This window comes from Lolium perenne, chromosome 4 (assembly GCF_019359855.2).
Source record: "Lolium perenne isolate Kyuss_39 chromosome 4, Kyuss_2.0, whole genome shotgun sequence".
Taxonomy (NCBI): domain Eukaryota; kingdom Viridiplantae; phylum Streptophyta; class Magnoliopsida; order Poales; family Poaceae; genus Lolium; species Lolium perenne.
The window spans coordinates 378,023,285-378,045,916 of record NC_067247.2 but is presented as its reverse complement, the minus strand read 5'-3'; the positions used below and the strand labels follow the sequence as shown (position 1 = coordinate 378,045,916).

Below are 22,632 nucleotides of genomic sequence, written 5' to 3'. Positions count from 1 at the left end.
ATGCTTGGTCCAACAATTATAGCTTGGCATGAAACCGTGCCGAAGCAGGTGCATGTGAACATCTCTTGAGGAAGAGTAACCCTTCTGATTCTTACAGTTAACACATGGACAGATAACAAAACCCTCCTGCTTGTTCGCATTAGCCACTACGAGGAAATCTTTCAAACCCGCACTGAACTCGCCGGAGAGTCGGTTACCGTACATCCATTGTCGATTCATCTGCATTATTATAATATAAAATATATAATTAACCATCATGCATTTGTTAAACTAACTAGCTACAAACAATATAAATTAAACAATGAACTACACACACATGCATATTTTATCAATGACACATCAAAGGTTCAAGTTGCTAACCGCGATCGAGGAGGAAAAAATAAATGAGAAAGCTCAAGTGTGGCTCCAACACTTCATATCATGTTTGTTTCATGCTCTTGGGGCATTTCATCAAACACCTTATGTGCATAAGAGGAACCAAAAGCAAACCTAACACCCACTTGTGAAGTTTGTGAAGAGAATGGCTCCAAATGGCTAAGTGTTGGCTGCTGGATGGGTATATATAGGGGAGGGGCTTTAGTCCCGGTTGGCCTGGCCAACCGCGACTAAAGGCCCTCGGGCACCTTTAGTCGCGGTTGGCCTGGCCAACCGCGACTAAAGCCCCCCACGTGCACCGGCTGGCCACCGAGCGCCCTGGGCCCAGGCCTTTGGTCGCGGTTCGCCTCCCGAACCGCGACTAAAGGTCCCATTAGTCGCGGTTCCTATAGCTTCGCGACTTATGGGGCTCACCGGAAGCCTGTTTTTCTACCAGTGCTTGTACAGGTGAGTTTCAGGAACCCGTAACCCACATTCCACAACAGCTCGACAACAGCTTGTAGGTAGCTTACACGTTAGCTTGGACATAGCACTGCACTGAATCACTAAGAATCCCCAAATTTTGGAATGATCCAAGAGCTCATTACACTATTTTTCACTCCCTGGTGAGCGATCAGGTCACCAGCTTTTGGGGCAAGCAGAATTTTTCCCTACTGATGTAAACTGAGAGCCTATGGACACCAAAACGCACTGATTAAGTGATTAATAGGATTCTCAGAGAAATTTGGGATTACCTTTTCTTGTTTTTTGGACAATCAAATCACAAATCAAACAATAACCAATAAAAGTGCAACAGCACAACCCAACTCCATCACAAGTTTAACCAAACAGACGTTACAAGTTCACCATTACAACTTCTCGTCATGAGAATTACAAGAACGACTGGTGTGGAACATTCCAGATTTGGAGTTACAATAAACAGTTGACAACAAATGCAAATTCTGGTTTCGCAAAAAAGAGGAATTTAGCTTTGAATTCTTCCCTCCAGTCATGCATCAGACAGCAGCCCTTCTATGCCAGTAGCCTTGTATGCTCGCAGCCTACTACAACTTGCAACTGAGAAAGATCAAAAATCAGTACAGCAAAGGAATTTAACACAAGTACAGGTGAGTTCAAAGCAAGGAAGATATATGCTACTTCCTCTGTCCTAAAATACGACAAGTTTCAGTAGGCTAAAATAGCCTTTTGGACTGGAGGTAGTAGTTTCTAATAAGTATTCCAAGGATATGTATCCATCATAACAAGAACACATAATGAACTCCCAAGTACAAAACAGTTACAAGCAACACATTATGTCCGATAAGCAAAATAACATAACCAGCCATCCAAATCAATTAAGAGGTAGCCTGGTTGGTCAGCAATGATGTGTAAAGGTACAACCAGCAACGAGATGGAACTGCCATGCCGAGCAATCCAAAGCAAGGAAGACTGTTCAAGAATAAGGAATGCGCCATGAGTATTAGGAAAAGGAACAAACAAAGAAGATATCCGCGACTTCTTATGTATTCTATGATAATCTAAAGACAAGATCGATCAGGGTTAGCATGAAAGGGGTATCAAGAAACAGAACAATCATACACCTAAGCAACAACCCCATTCCAGTATTCAGAAACAGAGCTAGCAAATACAACTAGCGCCGGATCAACTAAGCCACCAACAGCGCATTCCAGTACCAGAAAAGCACCAAAAATTCCTAAAAGAGCAACGGCTCGATGGCAGGACCCAGGGCACTGACTCGACAGCTGAAACAACAAGCCACGGCACAATGAGAGGGGGGGCTGAGGAATCACCTGAGGAAATCTGCAACTTGAGGTACCAGGGTTGCAGTCCATCTGTCCCGCCACACCGTTGTCAACAGAACCAAGATAACAGCAAGAGCAGACGATTGCTGAGCTCAGATTCAGCATGATTTCCATGGTGAGGTGCTCAACAGCTTCTTCCAGATTCTCTGACAAGACCAAAAATACATGGAGATTATCAAAACAAAATAGGGCTTTGAGCATGCGAAATCAAGCGCAAATCATCAGCGCCTCGGACCCATGACGACGCCTGACTCACCCTGATTGTCCAAGGTAGGTCGCACCCAATAGTCAACCAGCTGCAGCCCATCCTTGCTCCCGCATCAGCGGCACAGACTGGGAGGCCAAGCTCCCTGCACATGGCATTTTGCGTCAATGCAGCAATATGCATGGGAAAGAAAAAGCTATCATAATGTAATTAAATACTTATATGCCCTGTAATTGCAACATATGCTGGTAGAACTTAAATACAAACATCTCACATCTCAGCTATTTTAAGATCAGAGCAACAGCATGTGAATATAGCAGTTGTAGAACCCACTTTATATAACAGTGTTATATATAGATCTCGTTAGTTCTTAAGAAACCAACCACATGTCATGGGGAACAATCCCATGCCATTTTATTGATCATACACTCATCGACAACTCACCAATAGCATAAACAAATACAGGACAGCAAGTAAAACCAGTAGCATATCAAGATTCATGTGAACTTGACCAAGAAGTTGATCAAACAATCAATTAGGAGATCAAGGAATTTATTCATGGACAAAGAGCTGCTCTATAGCTCATATATAAACCCAGAAAGCAATAACAACAACTACTACTACACATCCTGCACTTCACATACACTAGCAGATTTTAATTAACCATGTCCTTGTACAGGAAGATCATCAACTACCGCTAATTAAGCATACACCTAACTAAACATTGCTCCCATTTTTCCAGAAGAGATGAATGAAAGCAAAAACTTCAGATTAGCGAAACTAAAAGCAATGGCTGGGTCCAAACTAGCTGGAACCTTTCTCTGCAGCAACGATTACATGGCAGCCAAAAAAATCAAAAAATTATCTGACAGAGGATGCACCTTGCTACTAGAAGTGGTTGTTCTGCGAGTAAGTCGCCCTCCTGAACCCATCGCCGCCCATCCTCGCTAGCAATGCCGCCTTTTCACCGGAGACATACAGATTAGAAAACAAAAGAGGGCTTTGAGCATGGGAAATGAAGTGCAAACAATAAGCGCCACAGACCCACGAGGATGCCCAACTCACCCTGCTTGTCCCAGGTAGGTGTAGTGAACCAGCAGTGCTGCTCCCTTGGCCCAGCGCCAATGACACCTCATTCTTGCTCCTGCGTCAGCGGCACAGACTGGGAAGCCAAGCTCCCTGCACATGGCACTTTGCGTCAATGCAGCAATATGAACCGGAAAGGAAAGCAATCATAATGTAATTAAATACAAGCATCTCACGTCTCAGCTATTTTAAGACGAGAGCAACAGCATGTGAATATAGCAGTTGTAGAACCCACTTTATATAACAGTGTTACATGTATATCCCGTTAGTTGTTAAGAAACCAACCACATGTGATGGGGAACAATCCCCCCATGTCATTTTATTGATCATACACTCATCGAGAACTCACCAATAGCATAAACAAATACAGGACAGCAAGGAAAACCAGTAGCATGTAAAGATTCATGTGAACTTGACCAAGAAGTTGCGCAAAGATTCAATTAGAATACTAAGGAATTTATTCCAGCAATAGGTATGGATAAAGAGATGTCGTATAGCTCAGATATATAAAGACAGGAAGCAATAACAACAACTACACATCCTGCACTTCACATACACTAGCAGATTTTAATTAACCATGTCCTTGTAAAAGAAGATCACCAACTAGCGCTAATTAAGCATACACCTAACTAAACATTGCTCCGTTTTTCCAGAATAGATCAATGAAAGCCCAAGCTTCAGATTAGTGAAACTAAAAGCAATGGTCGGGTTCAAACAAGCTGAAACCTTTCTCTGCAGCTGGAAGCCAAAAAATCAAAATCTGAGAGTGCAGCAGGCTGCACCTTGCTACGAGAAGTCACCCTCGTGAACCCGCCACCACCCATCCTCGGCAGAAATGCCACCTTTCCACCCCACACATACAGAAAGGAATGCAGCATTTGATCATCAGAGAAGAATTACAAACAGAAATGAGCAGTCAAAAAGCGCAAGCTAGTTTCCCAGCCTTGGCGATGACCAACAATTGCATGTAGATTTGGGCAGCCGAAAACAGCAGAATTATTAACTATAATTAAAAGGCAGAGAGATGCACCTATCGGTTGCAGTGGTTGTAATTGTCCATTATGTATGAGTGGAGGAAGTCGTCCTGAATCTGCTTCCCACTATCCAGCTATGAGGCACGCTCCATGTTGAGGACAAGAAATTCTGTGATGACAAGCAAAGATAATGATTAGAAGAGAACATATAGTAGCCATGGAAGCAATAAGTCTGTAAGATAAGAGTGTTATTGTTTATTTAGTCCGGCCAAGAGAAAGAGATGGATGACGAACTTTACGGAGCTACACACAAGGGTGAAGTAAAGCATGTGTATGTGCATTGTACAGGGAGTGGCTTAATTAATGATGAGCTGAATTGGATCCATGCGCGAACCTCCCTCCGCCCCGTAAAATAAGTCTTAAAATTGGGATGTATAGATCCTGATTTGGACAAATCAAAGACATGTTTCATGGGAGAAGAGAACCTTGTGGAGAAATAAGATGTGCAGGATTGGACGAGGTAGAGTGGGAGGTGAAGGGGAGGCTTGTGCTCACCGGCATTCAACATATAGCAGCGCAAGCGCGTCGCGGGCGACGGCGAGGAACTGCGACTCGACGAGGAAGACCTTGGCCTCCGAGTGGCTGAGGAGCACGGACACCATGGCCGCGTCGAGCCGGGTGTTGAGCGTGCACAGGACGCCGCCGGTCATGGGCACGCTGAAGTGCAGCTCGTACATGGCCGGCGTGTTCGCGGCCAGGACCGCCACCACGTCCCGGCGGCCGACGCCGAGGCGCGCGAGCGCGGACGCGCCGGCGAGGCACCGCTCCCGCGTGTCGCGCCACGAGTACTCCCTGCCGCCGTAGACGACGGCCGTGCGCGCGCCGTACACGAGCGCGGCGCGCTCCAGGAAGCTCAGCGGCGTCAGCGGCACGTAGTTTGCTTCGCACCGCACCGATCCCTCCATGGCGACCGATGTCTGTGAGAAATGAGATCTCCGAGGACTGAGCGTGTGCTTGATCTGAGCTCAGTCTTACTATTCGTCAATCATCTACTGTACTAAAAAAAGGTATGCCGGCAATCCATTTCCTGCCCTGATTATTTGATTATTACGTTCATGCATGTGTTCATCTTTTTGGACTAGTGGTGGTATCTATTAGATTTAAACAAACGCACGCTATCAACCAAGTGGAATCTCTTTTCAATTGTATACTTGCAGCTGGCTCTAGCTGGCTTTGTGCCAAACTGCAAGGGCACTGATCGAGACTGAAACTTTGTGTTTTGTATTCTGAACACGGCCAAAATTTCCAAACATTAAAGGCTTTACATGTTTCTAGCCTGACGCATTACCTTAATGGTACCCCGAATACACACGGCCTTAAAACAAACAAAAGGCAAAATAGTAAAAGTCGTGCTACACTGCTCTATTTCTTGTAGCAGCAATACAACTACCATTAACATAACAATTGAAGTTCAAATTTTTCAAAAGGGACGCTTCCAAATGGAGACAGTGCACAAGCGTTGTCATCGTCCGATCATAGATCTTAGGTTTTACCCTAGAGATAATCCCCACTCTCAAAACAATGTCTTCAACAAGAAAATTATAAGGCACAACCAATTAAAATCATACCTTAGATTTTCACACTAAAATGTTAAACTAACAAGTTCTCATGGGTTGTCGCCCCCATTTGCATACTGCTGCTCGAGTCCTGAAACACCAAGCAAATTCCTCATTGCTGCAATGACTTGAATCGCCATTACTAGACCTAAGCTCTCGATTTTCATGACATTCTCCGCCTCTAAATTAACCATGAAACGAAACATGTTCCAAGATTGGAGCATATAGCAGAGCTTCACATCGCTCTCTCCTGAAACCCAACGGTCGGAAAAAAAACATAGGTGCGTCAACCAGATCCCATCTGATCCAGCAAACTCCAGGCATGATGTGCCCAATGGAGTTCGGGCCGGCGGAGCCTTCTGGAACTCAACAATTTGGTCAGATCAAAGAGGACAAGCCTCAAACAGATCTGTATCTAGGTGCAAGAGGAACCATAGGACCGCCGTCATTATTCTGGCGAGACAACGCCCCCATGCAGCCGCTTGTCGGCTGACCCCCTCCGGCGGAAGAGGAGGCAAGCCTACGCATGAACCACGTGCTCACAACGGCCCGCTAGTCTCCACACCTAGCAAGATAGCCATCACGATGCCACATCGAGGCCGACAGTGTGAACCACGCCGCCTCCCCATGCACCTACGAACGACCAGCGGCCACATGGGAGACGGATCTAGGCGGGAGCCTAGGCCTACGACCGTCGTGTCGCCCCAAGCCTGGACGTCCAAGGGAAGTCCCCGCCGCCACGAACAGGGCATCGCCCATCGCCGTGAGTAGGAACTTCATCTCGGGTGGACGCTAGGCCCAAGAAATGTTGTCGCATGCCCGGTATTGCCGCCCAGCCTCCGCGCGCAGATGATCACCAGCGTCGTCCCCAGCTGCCACAATGATCACTGCCGCGATCAACCCCCCCCCCCCCCCGTCGGCGCCTTCGGCGCCGAACATTCCGCCACCGCGGCCTAGGCCGGAAGTACTATCGGCAGAGGAGGCCACCAAGACTTTGCTGGTTGACGGCTATGATTTCGCCCTGGTAACGCCCAGGGGGTACTGCAATCGTCCACCAAAGGCTTTACATGACGAGCCCAAGCATGGAGCGAGTTCAAAGGGTTTAGGCACAAATTCGTGAGCTTCTCAACCCATATGTACACTATCAGTGGAACCGGGCATATACCTTAGCGAGAGTATCGCCTTTGTGTCGCACAATATTGTAGAATGTCGGGTATTGATCTCATAGTGTGGCATTTACAAGCCACTTATCCTCCCATAACCAAATCTCCAATCCATCCCTAATAAAGAAAATCCCATATGGGAATAAGAAATTCTTCATCATCACCGTAAGACCAGCCCACAAGTGTGAGTCTCTAGGTTTCCAAAATCCCTGAGACAACGCACATGAGCCAACATACTTTCTTCTAAGCTTCAGCAAGAAGCTTGAAATCCATTTACCAATGAGGGCCATGTTCTTGACCTCAAGGTCTTGAATCCCAAATCCTACTTGGCCTTTGGGGCAGAAAATCACACTCCACTTAGGCAATCGATATTTCCTCTTCTCGCTATCACTTTGCCAAAAGAATCTTTATCAAAAATAATCCAATCATTTTAAAAATCCTTTTGAAAGTTGGAAGAATGAAATCATATAGAGTACAATGTTACTTAGTACTAAAATAATTGAAAGGACGAGATGTCGCCTAGAGGGGGGGGTGAATAGACGTTTAAAAACTCTTACGGATTTGTCTTGTAAGAATGCGGAATTAAACTAACGTTTAGTTTACAAGAACAAACCCTAAATATTCTAAGCTCAACTAAGTGTAACAATAACAACTAGAGCCAAAAAATATAGGCACAAGATATATGTAGCACAAGTGATAGCAAGATATACGTACTTCAAACACGATGGCTATCACAAGGAAAGAGAGCTCGGGTATAGAAATAACCGAGGCACGCGGAGACAAGGATGTATTCCCGTGTTCCCTTCCTTTGCAAGAAGGTACGTATCTGACGTATCGATAATTTCTTATGTTCCATGCCACATTATTGATGAAATCTACATGTTTTATGCACACTTTATGTCATATTTATGCGTTTTCCGGAACTAACCTATTGACGAGATGCCGAAGGGCCAGTTGCTGTTTTCTGCTGTTTTTGGTTTTAGAAATCCTAGTAAGGAAATATTGTCGGAATTGGACGAAATCAACGCCCAGGGTCCTATTTTGCCCGGAAGCATCCAGAACACCCGAGAGTCGTCAGAGGGGGGCCACAGGCCCACCAGACCATAGGCCGGCGCGGCCTGGGGGTGGCCCGCGCCCCCCTATGGTGTCGTCGCCTCGTTGACCTTCTGACGCCGCCTCTTCGCCTATATAAAGGTCCTCGACCTAAAACCTCGATACGGAAAAGCCACGGTACGAGAAACCATCCAGAGCCGCCGCCATCGCGAAGCCAAGATCTGGGGGACAGGAGTCTCTGTTCCGGCACGCCGCCGGGACGGGGAAGTGCCCCCGGAAGGCTTCTTCATCGACACCACCGCCATCTTCATCAACGCTGCTGTCTCCCATGAGGAGGGAGTAGTTCTCCATCGAGGCTAAGGGCTGTACCGGTAGCTATGTGGTTCATCTCTCTCCTATGTACTTCAATACAATAATCTCATGAGCTGCCTTACATGATTGAGATTCATATGATGATGCTTGTAATCTAGATGTCGTTATGCTAGTCAAGTGAATTTTACCTATGTGATCTCCGGAGACTCCTTGTCCCACGTGTGTAAAGGTGACAGTGTGTGCACCGTGTGGGTCTCTTAGGCTATATTTCACAGAATACTTATTCACTGTTATGAATGGCATAGTGAAGTGCTTATTTATATCCCTTTATGATTGCAATGTGTTTTGTATCACAATTTATCTATGTGCTACTCTAGTGATGTTATTAAAGTAGTTTATTCCTCCTGCACGGTGTAATGGTGACAGTGTGTGCATCCGTGTTAGTACTTGGCGTAGGCTATGATTGTGATCTCTTGTAGATTATGAAGTTAACTATTGCTATGATGGTATTGATGTGATCTATTCCTCCTACATAGTGTGAAGGTGACAGTGTGCATGCTATGTTAGTACTTGGTTTAGTTGTGTTGATCTATCGTGCACTCTAAGGTTATTTAAACATGAACATTGAATATTGTGGAGCTTGTTAACTCCGGCATTGAGGGTTCGTGTAATCCTACGCAATTAGTGGTGTTCATCATCCAACAAAAGAGTGTAGAGTCTAGCATCTATCTATTTATTCTGTTATGTGATCAAAGTTGAGAGTGTCCACTAGTGAAAGTCTAATCCCTAGGCCTTGTTCCTAAATACTGCCATCGCTTGTTTACTGTTTTACTGCGTTACTACTGCTGCGTTACTACTGCTTGTTTACTGTCCTGGGCAAAGCACTTTTCTGGTGCCGTTGCTACTGCTCATATATATATTCGTACCACCTGTATTTCACTATCTCTTCGCCGAACTAGTGCACCTATTAGGTGTGTTGGGGACACAAGAGACTTCTTGCTTTGTGGTTGCAGGGTTGCATGAGAGGGATATCTTTCACCTCTTCCTCCCTGAGTTCGATAAACCTTGGGTGATCCACTTAAGGGAAACTTGCTGCTGTTCTACAAACCTCTGCTCTTGGAGGCCCAACACTGTCTACAGGAAAAGGAGGGGGCGTAGACATCAAGCTATTTTCTGGCGCCGTTGCCGGGGAACGAAGAAAAGCTACACAACAGAGATTTCCTCCCTCGTCAACCACGCGCCAGTCCTGGACAGCATCAAGTATTTTCTGGCGTCGTTGCCGGGGAGGAAAGGTAAAAGGCACTCATACTCCGGTTCCAGGTAACAGTACTTTTCTGGCGCCATTGTGTTTGTGCTCGAAGCTATTTCCTTTAGATCCTGCAATTGCATCTTTTTGTTTCTTGTTTACACTAGTTAGGCATAATGGAAAACAACAAAAATATGAGAGATCTTTATGAACTTTATCTTGAATTAGGACATGATGTGTTTGAAGAGAGAATTAAAAAACCCATGGAACTTTATATGCATGCTAATGAGAATGTTATTAATATGAACACTTTGAACACTATTGTTGCTAATGCTATGGAAAATTCTAAGCTTGGGGAAGCTGGCTTTGATGAGCATGATCTTTTTAGTCCCCCGGGCGTGGAGGAGAAAATTTACTTTGATGATACTTTGCCTCCTATTTATGATGATAATGATAGTAGTCTTTTGGTACCACCTGTTATGGAGGATAAATTTGATTATGATTACAATATACCTCCTATATTTGATGATGAGAATAATAATGATAGCTACTTTGTTGAATTTGCTCCCACTACAACTAATAAAATTGATTATGCTTATGTGGGTAGTAATAATTTTATGCATGAGACTCATGATAAGAATGTTTCATTTGATAGTTATATTGTTGAGTTTGCTCATGATGCTACTGAAAGTTATTATGAGAGAGGAAAATATGGTTGTAGAAATTTTCATGCTACTAAAATGCCTCTCTATGTGCTGAAATTTTTGAAGCTACACTTGTTTTATCTTCCTGATCTTGTCATTTTGCTCTTCATGAATTTATTTGTGTACAAGATTCCTTTTCATAGGAAGCATGTTAGACTTAAATGTGTTTTAGATTTGCCTCTTGATGCTCTCTTTTGCTTCAAATACTATTTCTTGCGAGTGCATCATCAAAACTGCTGAGCCCATCTTAATGGCTATAAAGAAAGAACTTCTTGGGAGATAACTGACATAGGCATCCCAAATGGGCCTGCCGAAGATAGTACCCGGGGTTTACTGAAGGCCCATTACCCGAAGAATAAGAAGATTCGGAAGCCCAAGATATTATTAAGGAAAGCTAGAGTTGTAATAGAAAGTCTTATTTGTAATCTTACGGGATGAGTTAGAAACCTTCCCGGACTTTGTAACTTGTACAGCACGAATCCCTCGGCTCCGCCTCCTATATAAGGGGGAGTCGAGGGACGCAGAGATGATCGAATCATTGTTTACAAACCCTAGTTTTCATAATCGTCGAGTACTTTTCGGCTGAAACCTTCGAGATCTACTTGCCCTCTACTTCCAACTAAACCCTAGCCTACAATCCATAGGCATTGACAAGTTGATACCTTGTCAATTGGCGCCGTCTGTGGGAACTAGAGGCGTAAGGATCTGATCTCGATGGCACGTTCAAGATCTTCGACATCATCAACCGCAAGCAACGCAATGGATCGAGGTAAACAGATCGCTGCTGATTCTGTCGATTTTGTTCCTCACCCACCCTCCCGTTTGGATGCATATGCGTATCTGTCGGAGCCTATGGAGATGACGTTCGGAAGGTTTCACTTTGTTGAATTTGTTGATGACACCGGTACTGCGCCCTGGCACTAGTCAGCTAGCAACACCTTCAGAAGTCACGCATTTCTCCTACTGATCGATTAAACCTTGGTTTCTTACTGGGGGAAACTTGCTGTTGTGCTCATCACGCCTTCCTGTTGGGGTTCCGCAACGTGATTGCCAATTTCCACGGCAGCACCATCAAGGCCACCAAGACTTTGCTGGTTGACGACTACGATTTCGCCCTGGTAATGCCTAGGGGGTACTGCAATCTTCCACCAGAGGCTTTACATGACGAGCCCAAGGAATGTCGTCCCCAGCCGCCACAGCGATTGCTGCCGCGATCACCCCCTGGCACCTTCGGCACCGAACATTCCGCCACCGCGGCCCATGCCGGCGATAGCGTCGGCAGAGGAGGCCACCAAGACTTGTCTGGTTGATGGCTACGATTTCGCCCTGGAAACGCCCAGGGGGTACTGCAATCGTCCACCAGAGGCTTTACATGACGAGCCCAAGCATGGAGCTGAGTTCAAAGGGTTTAGGCACAAATTCGTGATCTTCTCAACCCATATGTACGCTCTCAATGGAACCGGGCATATACCTTAGCGAGTGTATCTTCTTTGTGTCGCACAATATTGTACAATGTCGGGTATTGCTCTCGTAGCGTGGCATTTCCAAGCCACTTATCTTCCGATAACCTAATCTCCAATCCATCCCTAATAAAGAAATACCCATATGGGAACACAAATTTCTTCATCGCCATAAGATCAGCCCACAAGTGTGAGTCTCTAGGTTTTCAAAAACTCTGAGACAACGCACATGAGCCAACATACTTTCTTCTAAGCTTCAGCAAGAAGCTTGAAATCCATTTACCAATGAGGGCCATGTTCTTGACCTCAAGGTCTTGAATCCCAAATCCTACTTGGCCTTTGGAGCGGAAAATCACACTCCACTTAGGCAATCGATATTTCCTCTTCTCGCTATCACCTTGCCAAAAGAATCTTGATCAAAAATAATCCAATCATTTTAAAAATCCTTTTGAAAGTTGGAAGAATGAAATCATATACAATACCATGTTACTTAGTACTAAAATAATGAGAATCAATCTTCCACCCAAGGATAATAGTTTTCATTTCCAGCTAGATAATATAATTTGCAGTCGTTCTTCCACCAGTTTCCATTCAACATTTGTAAGCCTCCGATAATGAATCGGAATACGCAAATACTTAGTAGGAAATTGACCTTGGCGAAGGCCGTGGCAGCGACGAGTAGAAAGCAGGTCTTCATATTGTTGATCAGCGTATATGATTTACTAGATAATAACAAAAAAATCTATCAAAATAAAAGAAATATTTTGTTTCTAAGTTCGCTGGCCGCGCCGTCGCCAAGCGTCCAAAGTCTTAAGTCGCGTATATTCACGCGAGCGCACGCGCTATGAAGGTATCACCCATATACTACTATTATCTAGAAGACAACAAAAACCTGACCTTATAAGCAGCACTTCGTCCCCATGGCTAAGCCGTGTGGGACTAAAGTTGCCTTTCACTTTGGGACTTTTCCACCCACCCACTACACCATCTGGGCTGCCATTAGGATTTTTGGGCCCTTTAGCACAACGCATGCATCAGGGTAGAGGCAGTAACTCCCGGGCTGCCAGAATGCATGCATGAGTTGATTACGTTTCGACGTTGCTTCGTGATTTCCGTTTTTACTATTTTTAATTGAATTAGTGTAAAAGGCACTACTTTCATTACATTCCATGCCGAGGGAAAATAAATATGTGGGCATACCCAAATGCAGAAATAAAACATACGGAACATGCATTTTGATTAACCTCCCAAAGGGCAAAGAAAATTATAAGATACATTTACATGTGCGCTATGTGGCATGCCACCGAGGCCGATATGACTTGGGAGGGTTGTGTGTTCCGGTTCACGGTGCCTCGGAATGCAATTAAGGTCCCGAACTGCCTCCGATTAAGCTCCTACAATAATTGTCGTCTTAAAGTCCCCTCTTCTCCATGCAATTGGTCTAGACGATGGTGGGGTCATCCCGGAAATGCTTAGTCGTCCTCTCCGGTTTCTCTATGTCCTCTCCGGCTTCGCTTCATTGGAAAAGACATGTTGGTGGAGCGGCTTCGCCTCATCGGTGCTATGATGGTGCCCGAGAAGAGGGTTGATGTAGGTGTCTAAGTAGACTTGAACGTCGTCATGCAGCGTTGCTTGACGACGATGGTATATGAACTTGGCAATGAAGATCTTGTAATGTCGGAGGTGTGCATGGGCCCTTCGAGGCTTTATATGTTCATGGTCGTGGAACCCGACTAGATTAGTCAGTTGATGTAGACGTATGGCAACGTGCCCATCTAGCTGGCTTCCTCGTTGGGGAGAAGTCAATGGAGAGTATGCTGATATATATGTCGATGTAGTCACTCAGCCGGCGTGTCGACTTTGTAGGCGCTAAGATCCTAGCGATGAACGGGCCTTGGGGAGTCCATGACGGGGCAATCACTTGATGCTCAACCATTCATACCTAATCAATATTCATATACCTTGATCGGTAATGCCATATGTACGTGTGCATTTCTAGCTTGATCGGTAATGCCTTGATCCATTAATCAATATTCATATACCTTGATCGGTAATGTCATATGTACGTGTGCATTTCTAGCTAGATGAAATGCCATGCTTCTATTCATCTCGAGCTTGCATTGGGTGTGTGGATGCTCATCTAAGTCCCGGGCTCACAATTGCTGGCTGCCCCTGGCATCTTCGGCGGAGACAAGGAGGAGCATCGGGCGGGGTGTCTTGCTCACATCAGCATCAGCGCATAGGAGCCTTGGCATTATAGCATTAGTGTAGCCGGCATGGTCGATGGGGATTGGCTCGGTGAGAGCCAGGTCCCCCGGCCGTGAGTGTGTTGAAGCTGAAGGCAGTAAGACACCAGCGACCAACATCGTAGTTGTAGTCACCAATGGAGGTAGCGCCGAGTTGTATGAAGCGCCGTTGCTCATCACAACTCAGCTCGAGGCGCGCTCATCCTATCTGGCCAAAGTCCTATCCATCGGCTAGCTGGGTGCGGATCGACATGAGGAGATCGATGCGGACATGATTAATGCGAGCCTGGCGCAAGGGCACGGGAGGTGTTGCACTGAAAGTTCGGGACCAATCTATTCTTTAGAGCAAGTACAATAAGGTCTAGTCAGCTGGCTATAAGAATTAAAATAATATATTTGTGTCTAGTTGGAGGAGAGAGAAGAGGAGAGAGAATGTAAGTGGGCTCTTATGCAAGAGCTAGCTCTAGCACGTGCTCCTAGGCAAGGTGTGTGAATGAAAGGTGGGCCATCCATTGAAAAAGTAGCACATTCTTATAACCAACTATTGTACTTGTTGGCTATATGTTAACTATAGATGACATGGCATCTTGCTTATAGCCAATAACCGGCTATACTATTGGAATTGCTCTTAGCCGTTCCGTAAACATGAACCGAAAAGGCTCATATATATTAAACTAATGCATGGGACATGTATGCGTACGGGTGACGCATGTGAAGCCCGCATATGCATGCGGACCCGACGAAAGCTTAATTAATCAAGACGATTAGTAAGGAAGGCGTGAAATTGTTCACGGTCACATTAATCCCATCTCATTCAGAAACAATGTTAATCTTTGATAAATGAAATGTGTTCTTACGTGCATACGCAATGAAATGTCACATATTTTTGTTTTCTAAGTACAAAATCACGTCGAACATCCATAAAACGGAATGGGTCCATCTTTTTAGCTTTGTGGTTTGCACAACCTCTAAACAAGAAAGCTAGTCTATTTACATATGCGTGAACAAAATACAAAACCGTTGATCGATACATCGATCCTTCATTAATTATATTAGGATGGATTAAGTACATGCAATTACTAGTCGGTGGTCAACCTAGTTCTGATCCATTCCCTCAAGTGGCATGTTCCTGCAGCCTACACATACACCATTAGACTACCCACAATGGGAGTATCATAGCTACTCCCTCCGTCCTATAGTGTAAGTCATATTCTCAAAAATTATTTGTCCCATAACCCCACCTCTAAGGCATAATTTTATTTAATGAGGGAGAGAAAGGGGTTGCATGCACCAATGAGGGAGAGAAAGAGAATGCATGCACCAATGAGAGAGAGAAAGAGACTGCATGCACCAATGAGAGAGAGAAATGAGACTCAATCAGCTAGTACCTTGGGCCAAGATATTCAAAAATTGTGACTTATAAACTAGGACGGAGGGAGTAGTATCATGCATCACATGCATGCAAAAAGCTGATGTGTCACATTAATAAATGAAGAAAGAGATGGTAGTAGTATCATAGGTAGATATTGTATCATAGCACGTAGAACTAGAAAAATTAATGTCAAACCAATCTTGTACACACTTTTGCATTGAGATTCTACAAATCACTAAATATCATTAACTTATGATACTACTACATGATACTATGCATTGTGAAGATAGTATCACACACTAGTATCATATGCATACTACTATATGATACTCCCCATTGTGACTAGTCTTAGGTCACCCCGACTATCAGCATCGTGAAACCATGCACCACAAACCAATCAGCCATCTCATCACGTATCCAAATGCCATGCATGGTAACTTGTTGCTAATTAGACTACCCACAATGGGAGTATCATAGGTAGTATCATGCATTCCATGCATGCAAAATGCTGATGTGGCAGTGTAATTAAGGATGAGAGAGAGGGTACTAGTATCATAGGTAGATACTGTATCATAGCACATACTACTAGAAAAATTAATGTTAAGTAAATCTTGTACATATATTTGCATTGAGATTCTACAAAATAATTAATATATAGAGACTATGATACTAGTATATGATACCATGCATTGTGGAGATAGTAACATGTAGTAGTATCATATGCATGATACTTCTATATGATACTATGCATTGTGACTAGTCTTAGTACTACTCTGAACAATCATATAAAATTATAATAGTAATATCCGAGAGATCACAAAAAGCCTTCTTATCAATTGGTCTTAGTCTCTTTGGTTTAGCCCTCCCGAACTAAATTTTTACCATGGCGTTGCAATTTTTGGAATTTTGTGGCCATATTAACTTAATGGACCTCTGTGTTGGGACATGCAAAGCAGTGGTAGCCACCTTCACCTGCAGCACAAATAACCGCACGATGCATTTCATCATCACTTTCCGCGCACCATCCCTACCTTCACTATACATCTTGTGTACATCTATGACTTGATCTCCGGATCATCACATACTATCTTTCCATCATGTGGTCTTCTTCGGGACTCAAATCAATGACATATCCACATCTATATTTACATCTCATCGCTATATCATGGTTCAATCTACAAGTTTCCGGCGCCTAGAGGTTGTACACGCGAATTACATCGTCGCCGTGGGTGTTTCATGCTATGATCTACATGTTTGGTGGTGCCTAGCTCTGCACGTTTTTACGGTCTCCACATGAGATCTCCATTTTGAGGTGTCTCGTTGCTCTAGATGATGATTCATATCGCCTCCATGGACACTCACGGTATTTCTTACTAGCTTAATAGTATGTGGAGCCGCAAGTCTCTACATGCCGATCTATACCATTGACACGGCCATTAATGGTCCATCCATGCAATCGATAGTTTGTGGCGTCTCGCTGCTTTAGATGACATATATGTTGTTGCCACCTTTTTTGCATCACAACATTCAGGCATGCTAACAGTGGTGCCTCGCAACTCTACATGACATATTTGTTTTATAACACCTTTCGCCGTAACTCATGGCAACACATGACGGTCTACATTTCCGTTGCCACTCGCATCATGCTTGTAGCTATCGTGATGGCGGCGTGTCTCACGACTAATGAGGATCTCCAAAAAAATGTATCATTGTAGCCTGTACAATCAAGAAAATATTCAGTGTAGAAAATGACCACCAGCTTGCATTCGGAAACTGGATCAATAGAAGAAGGCCTAGTATCTTCATTACCAAATAAGGTGATTGTGTCCTCTCAAACAATCTATTTATTTCCAACAAGGATTCAAGTGCTCATTACATTATGTTGAAAGACCATTATCATGACATGTTGTAAAAGTTACTTTTCAATTCAGTTTATAGATAAACTAGTTGAATGTATGTGCATTGCTACAGAATAATTAACATTATATTTGATGAACACTTACGCCCAATGAGATATGCATGTATTTTCAATTGCATCGGGCTTTCCTTACGCTCACGTCTTCCTTCTACTTATTTGGTTTGTGTAACTATCTTGCAACCCGATGTCTTAGCTAGCCTTGCCCATCTTAGAAAACCAAGCATACTTACTCAGTTGCCCATTGATAACAATACCGTTGGTCAAGAATACATTTGACCAAATAAATATTGTAACTATGGCAAATAACTATAGAAACAGAAATATTTTATGCTATATACCAATATATGGCTCACCTGTTTTTCCGATGTATCTTATACAGACAAGATCTCTTTATGTTCTACAATGATAACCATAGCTTTTGGTATTGTACTATTGAGTATAAGAAATTAAGTATTGTGCTATTTATATTCATATGACATAGATAAATATATCTTTATTCTTTTATATTGTTTTTGAAAATGAAAAATATTTTTATTTCAACTTATATGTATCTCGAGAAAAGCACCCGACATCTTATCTATAGGAAGTGAAAACCGATTAGTTATCCCATATTATCTAATATTTACTCAGGAGGCTCTTAAGGTTGACTCTCTCCATCCTGTGATATAAGATGTTACCACAACAAATATACTTATCCTGACGTCGTATGTGTGTGTTGCTATGTAACAAAAGAAAGAATCATATGGGTCCAATGACATGATCTGTTCTGGAAGAAATATATACTCTCCCTCTCTATCTCTATCTCCCCCCTTCCCGCCCGCGCGCTCTCGCTACACCGGTACTCTTTGTCAATCCGGGATAACATGATGCATTTTGGCTTAAGGAATATGCCGTGATTCATATATCATTCTCCTCCAGCGAAGGAGGGTGGTCTAACATATATAGGACCTCTTCATCTTCGTTTCTGCTTCATACATAGCCTGCATGATTCACCTTCATGTAATTTTTTTTGGTTCACCTTGTTTACCCCACCTATTCAATTGTGAACAATGGCCCTACATTATTAAAATACAGTAAAGTTGCATTTGGGATAAGCCAGGCCATGAGATAACTCCACCTTCGTCTGCCCCATCTATCCTACAATCCCATGAATCTCCTTGGGTTATCGTTGCCTCAAAAATAAGAAAAGAGGGGATAATGATCATCAATCATTTGATGTCCCACTTTATATATAAAATATTAGAGAGATTGTGCGACAAATCCATCATGGATCAAACTAATCTATTTAGAGGAAATTCTGTTTACATGGCATTTCCTGCAATTTCTGTTAGCCCTTAGCTTCTTTGTTTCAAAATTTAGACGACAAAGAATAATTGATGAAAAAAATTAGACCCAACATGATAAATGGCGTCAGTCGCATGCTCACACCAGCATTTCAAAATTAAAAGTATCACATCATGTGATGCTATACCATAAACAACCAATCTACTTCTTGAGACACTTTGTTCATTTCCAATTATAGTCCTCAGACCTACTATATGCTGCTTGTTGTAGAAAGGATAGAGGTTTGGATTTGCATTCTCAATCTATGCATACTGTAATCCTAAAAAAAATAAAGTTATGAGGACTACTTGCGATAAACTACCAAGAACATTTAACAGGGGCCACACACTTGTTCAACACCAGCTTTGGAACTGTCAGATGAGTATAAAGCAGTGATGGAACATACACTTGATGGGGCACCATCTTGAGGATCTTGCTGACGGGCACAACCGCAGATTGCTGACAGGAACCCGGTGTGTGGATCTGGTTCGTAACATGGGATCCCGCAGGATGCCATAAACGCTTGAACCTTCACGTGAACATGCACGCATGCACACAACCAAGTCTCTCTTTTTTCGAACCATGCAAGAGCCTTGCATGTGATATATTAAGAGAAGGAACGGCCAAAAGAAGGCCAAAATACAACATCAGATTACACATAGAAGGACGACCAGGACGACCGCACTGCTACTACTGATTGAGAGTGTTGGATAAACAACAAAGAAAAGGGGGAAAACAACTCAGGAACAGCAATTACTCTGTAGTAAGGCTAAAACGACTACCGCTCGCCAGCGCCCATTGGTTTGCTTCCTGCCTGTCAACCTGAGATGATCTAAGAATTGCTCCATTGTCTTGATTTTGTTCTCAAAAACTCTTCCGTTTCTTTCTTTCCATATCTTGCCAGTTGCCTATTACCATGGGAGGTCTCCAACAAATCTGAGGTTTCGTTGGACCAGAACCTAATCTATCTATAATAGATTAATTGATTGAGACGTGGATAAATAAGCGAGCCTTTTAAGGAGATAGTTGGGGGGAGAGCGGGGTGCCATTTGTTGTAATTACATGAAGTGTGACACCAGGCATTCACAGGTTTCACCTTAATAATAAAGAAGATACAACGAGCGGACGTTATGGCGCCCGCACCATATCCCTCCCGTCTGATGCGATTGGAGGTCCGTGATTTGATGCCTCGACGCCGCCCCTCGCGCGGGATCTCCAACGCAGTAGACGCTGCCTCGTCGCCATGTGGACGCCTCCCTTGTTGTCCCGTGGTGGCCTCCCCGGTGCATGGCCTCGCCTCCCCGCTCCGGTGAGGGAGCCGGCGGCTTGTCGTCCCGCCCCATCGAGCGCCGGCTCCGCCGCCCCCGCCATCGCCGATGAGCACTTCGCCCTCTCCAGAAGAGCCCTAGGGTAGGCGACGACGTCAACCACCGGGAGGGCCCAGACCCTCCAAGATCCCGCTCGTGGACGACGCAGAACCGGGAACCCGGTTGATGGCCTCGGCATCCCAGCCCTTGGCGCTCGGCAACCATGGTTGCTCCGTCCGCCGCCTGGCCCGAGGACAACGCCGGCAGATCACCACCAAAACAACAACCAGAAGAAATGTTAGTACACGTACCTGAGGAAGGAGAAGAAAGCTTCTCCGAAAACCGAGATGCCAGGGTTGGGAACCCGATCTCCGTCCGTGTCTTGGGCGAGTTCGTAGTCCGACCGTCTCCCCCTCCTACGAACCGTAGACCACTCCGGAACCGGCGGGGACTCATCGGAAGAAGTGTCCTCCACATCTTCGACTAAGACCTCAAACCGCGACCCATCTGATAGAGGAGGTGCTAGAGGTGCCGCATCGAGAGCCCCCTGGCGGAAGCGTGAGAGGGCAGCGCCGGTCGGTGGGCGCGTCTGTCGCGCCCTTCCTTCTGCATCCCTCCTCAACGGTCATAAGGACTACAGTGTCTAGTTTAGTACTTAATCGCGTGTCTCACGACTAATGATGACCACCAGCTTGCATTCGAAAACTGGATCAATAGGAGAAGGCTTAATATCTTAATTACCAAATAAGGTGATTGTGTCCTGTCAAACACTATTTATTTCCAACAGGGATTCGCGTGCTCATTAGATTGTGTTGAAATACCATTACCTTAACATGTTGTAAAAGTTACTTTTCCAGTTCAGTTTTACTTTCGATACTAGTACTATTTATACCTAGCAGTCCCCGCCTCCATCGGGTATACAATGCATGGGCCCTACACGACCTCATCGCCATTGCCGTACTCCAGCCGATGTGCGTCTGCCTCCGCTCTCATGGGATGGGATCATGTTCGTCATCGTCGCCTTGCTTCTCGTCTTCGTCATGGCTTCGGCATGTGCGGCACGGTAGGCTTCTGGTGGAATGTTGCCGCATGAGAAGGTTGATGAGGAGAGAGGCGAGATCGTAGTTGAGGAGGTTAAATAATACATCCTCAGTCCAGACGAGAGCGACAGATAATTATCATCTTGGGAGAAACCCACAGGTACTTATCAGCTTGGGCGAAGTTGATATGAACTAATCGCCCAGGACGAAGCCCCAACCAGTCCTGATCGGCTTGAGCCAGGCCGAGGATGCATGTCACGAGAAAATCGCGACGCGGCCGACTCATAGGTAGCTAGCTTTGCATTCCAATCCATCTCATAGCTAGCTAGCTAGCTAGCTCCTCACACTTTCGATTGATTGATGCATGTTGGGCACGATTAGGGATCGATCTATCTAGCTGCTATTTTTTTGGCAAAAGAGACCACATGTGAATAGTCAAAAAACGAACGACGACGGCACCTCGGCGAGAACGATGGGGGCGGAAAGTTGACGGAGGTGTGGGCCCTCCCGCCTCGGCCTACGGTGGCAAGCTGTAGTGGCACATGCCACCATCGTTGGTGGCGGTAGGCCTGCATGCATGGCGTAGGTTCGTCGGCCTTCTCTCCATGCCGGCCACTAGGAGAATCTCAGCGCGCGACGAGCCCTCGCCGTCCACTCTGGTGAAGCTAGCTGGCCGCCAGGGCCTCCTTCAAGTTCCAGCCACGCGCGTCGGCGCCTAACGCTGACGCGGTGCGGTCGACACGCAGGCGCAGCTCCTCTGCGAGCACGCCCTGCATCCGGTCCCTGCACACGCCTCCGCCACCCGCGAGCCCGTCGTGGCCGTCGTTGTCCCTCGGTGAGCAGGACTCCTTGGAAACGGTGTTGTCGTCGTACACCCGCTCCGGCCAAATGGCGTCGTCGTCGTAGGCTCGTAGCTCGCCCGCTCCATGCATGCAGGCCTGCGGTCACCAGCACTATGCGGCATGTGCCACTCCAACCTGCCACCGTCAGCCTAGGCAGCAGGGCCCATACCTCCGTCAGTTTATGTGCCGCCGGCGTCCGTCCGTGGCAGCATGTGCCACGTGTCGACTGGACAACCCTGCGGCCACGATGAAGTGGTCCTTTTAGACAATATATATTTAGCAGGTGGTTATTTTTGACAACTCGTTAAGGCACGTAGTCTTTTTTGCCGAAAATTCGCTGCTCCTAGCGCCAGCCAGCTCCGCTTGGGAGTTCTTTTCCTAAATGCCATTTTTCAAACTTGAGATCACTTTTGGCCCTTCCAAAAAAAAAAAAATCTTTGGCCTTTCTTGGTCACACCATGCATGATGGCTAAATTGATATGGAGGTCATGCCAGTTAAGTTGGCTGGACCCGTTTTTAGCCTCAAAAGGGCTAGATCACGTTTTTAAGATTGGCTAATTTGTAAAAGTTTTGGACCCTCTCAGAATG

At 45.1% G+C, this 22,632-nt stretch overlaps 1 protein-coding gene across 5 annotated transcripts; it reads right to left on the bottom strand.

Moving 5' to 3' along the window:
• Window positions 1–1,157: 1,157 nt before the first annotated feature.
• On the bottom strand, window positions 1,158–5,526 carry LOC139829805 (probable acyl-activating enzyme 21). Of its 5 annotated transcripts, none has more exons than XR_007848937.2 (8): window positions 4,737–4,866; window positions 4,499–4,611; window positions 4,195–4,310; window positions 3,448–3,561; window positions 3,264–3,342; window positions 2,434–2,527; window positions 2,166–2,323; window positions 1,158–1,431 (listed from the first exon to the last, which is right to left on the bottom strand). XR_007848937.2 is itself a non-coding variant. In XM_071819509.1 (8 exons), exons 1-2 carry the CDS (start codon window positions 5,405–5,407, stop codon window positions 4,569–4,571), a joined length of 453 nt encoding a protein of 150 aa, XP_071675610.1. In that variant the 5' UTR covers window positions 5,408–5,526; the 3' UTR covers window positions 1,158–1,431; window positions 2,166–2,323; window positions 2,434–2,527; window positions 3,264–3,342; window positions 3,448–3,561; window positions 4,195–4,310; window positions 4,499–4,568. The 5 variants fall into 5 exon arrangements, 2 of the variants coding, with proteins under 2 accessions (XP_071675610.1, XP_071675611.1); XR_007848948.2 differs by having other exon boundaries at window positions 4,742–4,859; XM_071819509.1 differs by lacking the exon at window positions 4,737–4,866 and adding an exon at window positions 4,998–5,526.
• Between the last annotated feature and the right edge of the window lie 17,106 nt (window positions 5,527–22,632).

Bases quoted from the DNA above. Each gene is read 5' to 3' on its own strand.
- LOC139829805 (XM_071819509.1), bottom strand. From the start codon at position 5,407: ATGGAGGGATCGGTGCGGTGCGAAGCAAACTACGTGCCGCTGACGCCG. The intron at 4,612-4,997 runs GTGAGCACAAGC...TTGTCATCACAG, and splicing joins CTGCTATATGTTGAATGCCG to AATTTCTTGTCCTCAACATG.